The 4,129-nt window shown below is 43.8% G+C and overlaps 1 protein-coding gene across 1 annotated transcript; it reads right to left on the bottom strand.

The window, feature by feature from the left end:
• Window positions 1-2,329: 2,329 nt before the first annotated feature.
• LOC134223641 (transcription initiation factor TFIID subunit 8-like) lies at window positions 2,330-3,883 on the bottom strand. Its single transcript, XM_062702828.1, has 3 exons — window positions 3,590-3,883; window positions 3,209-3,495; window positions 2,330-3,008 (listed from the first exon to the last, which is right to left on the bottom strand). Exons 1-3 carry the CDS (start codon window positions 3,723-3,725, stop codon window positions 2,418-2,420), a joined length of 1,014 nt encoding a protein of 337 aa, XP_062558812.1. The 5' UTR covers window positions 3,726-3,883; the 3' UTR covers window positions 2,330-2,417.
• Window positions 3,884-4,129: the final 246 nt, after the last annotated feature.

Raw genomic sequence — 4,129 nt, 5'->3', positions numbered from 1 at the left:
AACATGGTAACGAATCAGATGAGCACTGTGGAGCAAAATCGATTTTTTGAACCACCCTAATGGGCATGGTTTAATGTTACACTGCCGTGGACGGAGGTTGTGAATCCCAAAAAGGCGAAGCCGAGTCATCAACAAGCCGCAAGGAGTGCGACAAATGGAGCGGAGCAGGTCACTGCTAAGAAGGGTATAGAGCCCGTGAGAAAAATTGTGCGCCTTCCAATGGCAGTGGCAAGCGAAAAGACAGAGGTGGGGCGATAATCGTTAAGACCCCAGACTGACGATAAAAGCTACGCCGACGTCTTAAAAACTATGAGATGCAACGGAAAGCTCTCTAGTCTAGGAGGAGATGTTGACGTGGAACGCGGAAAGGCGAGATGATTCTCAGAAGAGTCCTGAGTATAAAAAGTTGGCACAGGAGGTCCTGGGAAATGGAGTTTATGTTAGAGTTCTATGCCCAGTTTCAAACATCCAGTGCAAGGGTCTGGATGAGATCAGTGCAATGTCGATATCCAGGAATCCACAATTCGGTTACGCAAAGGCTATGCGGGAATGCAGGTTGCATCATCCCAAACACATGTGGCTAAGGACAAGAAGGTGCTGGATAAGGCAAAACTGAAAGCGACCTGGTCGGTGTGCTCGTTGAGCACAAGCCAATCAATACGGGCATCATTGGCGATAAAGTCTTTATCACAAATGATGTCCAACAGATCATCGGTGCGTATGTGGATAGCGGGTTTAGCATTATCTATCCTCCGCTACGGCGTACCAGCATGGGCCGTAGCACTAAATGCCAAGTACAACGTGAAGAAACTTATCAGAGTACACCGGCTGATGTGTCTACGAGTCGCAAGCGCATATCGTACCATATCATATGAGGCGGTGTGCGTTATAGCTGGGATGATGCCGACGAAAGGGATTCGGTGCAAGTGCGACGTTTCAACAGAGTAGCCTCGTTGCTCAAATGGCAGAGAGCATGGGACACCGCAGTCAAAGGTCATTAGACCCACAGGCTAATTCCGGAGGTATCAAATTGGATTAGTAGAAAGCAAGGTCAGGTCAACTTCCACCTATCACAGGTGTTGTCTGAACATGGCTGTTTTAAAAAGTTTCTGCATATTTAGGTTCGGGTTCGCAGATTCTGCGGAGTGCCCGAAATATGTAGGTGAGGTAGAATCGAAAGAGCATGTGATGTTAGCATGCCGCGATTCGATGTTGAACGCAATGCCATCCTCCTTATCAGCGGCGTAGAAGCAACCTCGGACAACCTCGTTGAGAGGATGTGTCGGGAAGAGGTTATATGGAATGCGGTTAACACAGCGCCTCAACAGATTATGACGAAACTACAGTGCTGGTGGCGTCTTGAACAAAACAAGGGGATATGGACTGACGAAAGGGTTTTGGTTTTAGTGGCCGGGTGAATCCATCTCCACACTACCTAACACTACCTCCTAAGGTGTCTGCAGATTCCCATTTACCTTTGCTCAAGAAAAAAAAGGTCGTCGAGGAAAGTTATTTAAGTCCAGCTTGAAAGTGTTTTCTCGGAAGTTTAATGCCAGTGGGGGGGGTTTCTGAACGTGTTTTTAATTCGAGAGGCTTCGAAAAAAAATTTCTACTAAAAATTTTGTCTCTGGGGAGGGGTTTTATGTCCAAAAACAACTTTGCTGGGGCTCGGCTGTGCGAATCTCGGTGAAAGTTCAATAAATTGCTGAGATCCCGGTGAAAATTTAAGTGACGTTGAATGTTTCAAACCTCATTCAAATGTTTATGGGTTGAAAATGTCTTAAATTTTCGATGGTTGTTCTTTAATCCTTCGAAATACATGCGAAAGTGCAATAGTTGTTACGTCAACTATGTAATCATGGGAAGCGGAGGTGTTAATATGATCGAGCGTCTGGTTCCCATTCGCATTCGAATAACTTGTTTGAAGAAATCCTAACGTGCAAATATATGACAAAGGTTCAGCTTCCGATTATTAAGAATTATATTAGTAAAATGACCAGGGAAAAAAGTGCAATGATAAAACAATAAATAAGAAATGATTTCTAATATATTCAATAATTTTTTAGAAAAATGACTTTCAGGAGAAACAGTGTTTTTATGCACTTAAAATCTCGAAAATAACTTTGACATGGTCAAAACGTGAACGGAACGAATCGCAATTTTTACACACCAAAAGCTTCCGTTTAGAGGTTGTTGGGATAATTTTTGGCGTTTATATCTCACGTTAGATTTTCAGCATAAGAATTGTTTCTGGGCTGACCGGTTAAATTTTCGATACTTTTGAAAACACGAATAGGTCATATGTATAATCATGAATCAAAAACCATAATTTGTAGATAAAATTACTTAGCTTTAATTAACTTAGCAAACTATTACAAATATTCCTTATATACTGTTAGGCTTTTAGTCTAAATCAATCAAAACATTCCTGATCCCGATTCACTTTTCACCTTTCTTGGAATGGTCGCCGCCCTTAGGTAGGGATTATCAATGGTCGGACTATTGTTGGTCAGATTGATCTGGGCCGTTGTGATCGTTCCGCTCGCAGTCGACACCGTAACCGTCGGTGGTCCCATTTTTCCCTCGGCTGCCGCCCCATTTCCACCGCCGTTACTACCTTCGCCTTTGACGGGCGAAGCCGTCTCACCGTCTGTGTTGTCGCCCTCTTTTTTGGCACTGCCAACGCCACCATCCCCATCATCGTCATCGTCGTCGTCGTCACCTTCTTTTGTTTCCGCAGGGTCCTCCTTTCTGTTGGCCACCTGGTAGTAATATTCCAGCTCTTCGAAATCGAATATCTGGTCCGTCGGGTTCAGAGCTTGCAGGTAAGGCGGAAATGAGGGTTTACACGCAATTAATGGAAACATTGGGCTGTCTTCGTTGTCGAACAAACTGTGCACATCGCTGGTCTTGGCCAGGAACTTGGTGAGGGCTTTCTCGATATCTCGTTTTTGGGTGGCAGCTTTTTCACGAATGGCTTCATACTCCGTTACTGGTTGTTTGTAGGTCTAGAATGGAAATGAACCAATTACTTATGTGAAGTTTTGTAGATTGTTTCGTCCAAAGCTTCAATTAGGAGCCCATTTAATTTAGCATAAATAATCAAAATTATTTTCATATGGATAAAAAACCGGCATGGAGAGATTATTATCCACGCCGATAGCGCTGAATGATTAGAATTTTAATACAAAATTACAATTAAACTCACCGGTGTTCGAATGTAAGCATGGGGGTCCGGAAGTGTTGGTAGGTAGCTCGGGATATGCGATGGATGTTTATGCTTCTGGCCAGCCTGAAGGATGCTAAGCTGCTTCTGCGTTTGAGCTTGCTGCGGCTGAGGTAATAAATGTCGTCCTTCACGTTTGCCGTAACTCTCCAGCCCTCGGACGGAAATGCCCATATTGATGAGACCGATCACGACGTCGCCGATGACCGGCTGAGTCCGACCGGCCAACTCGCAGTAGTTTCGCGCCGTTTGTCCCAACTCGACAATAACTGCGTTATTAATACACAAAATAAGAATATTTCTTAAAATTATTTATTATTATGGCTTCGAAAGTGTTTTCGAAGGCTTACAGCCGGTACTCACAGCACTGCATCATTTCCGTGAGGGATTCGACGCACTCCTTGTCGGCACTCTCAAAATCATGCTCCAGCAATTCCGATGAAACCGCCATCGAAAGGTACTTTCTTCGGGCTGTTTGTGTGGCATTTACTTCAGCCATTTGTGTAAAAAGATTTATAATATTCTTAAACTATTCAAAAAAAATCAAAAACTCATGAAGCGGACAAGCAATTCGACACAGTTGTTTCATAAGGGCGAATGTCGCAAACGTAAACAATGTCTTTTCCTGCAAATTCCTCAACAACTAGGACCGCTCCCAGGCAGCAACCACTCAGAACAGGTGGTGCTCCGCGCCTTCTGTCGAACGGAAGTAGAAAATACCGCCAGAAGTATCTAATCTTCCTGAAATCAGCAGAAGAAGTCAATGTTTACGTTTGCGACTTTCGCCCTTATGAAACAACAATGTCGAATTTATTTTGTTTATTTACACCAACGAGCGCTACCTCATCGGCCGAAAAATATAAATACAGTAAAGAGGTACTAGAGCAATTACACCGCGTTAGG

Source organism: Armigeres subalbatus, chromosome 3, assembly GCF_024139115.2.
Source record: "Armigeres subalbatus isolate Guangzhou_Male chromosome 3, GZ_Asu_2, whole genome shotgun sequence".
NCBI classification, from domain to species: Eukaryota; Metazoa; Arthropoda; class Insecta; order Diptera; family Culicidae; genus Armigeres; species Armigeres subalbatus.
The sequence above is the reverse complement of the archived record's forward strand: the minus strand, read 5'-3'. Positions and strand labels throughout refer to the sequence as shown.

Excerpts from the sequence above, each read along its gene's own strand:
- LOC134223641 (XM_062702828.1), bottom strand. The coding sequence starts at position 3,725 with ATGGCTGAAGTAAATGCCACACAAACAGCCCGAAGAAAGTACCTTTCG. Across the intron at positions 3,496-3,589 it reads CACGGAAATGATGCAGTGCT|TTATTGTCGAGTTGGGACAA; the intron begins GTGAGTACCGGC and ends TTAATAACGCAG. Across the intron at positions 3,009-3,208 it reads ATGCTTACATTCGAACACCG|ACCTACAAACAACCAGTAAC; the intron begins GTGAGTTTAATT and ends TTTCCATTCTAG.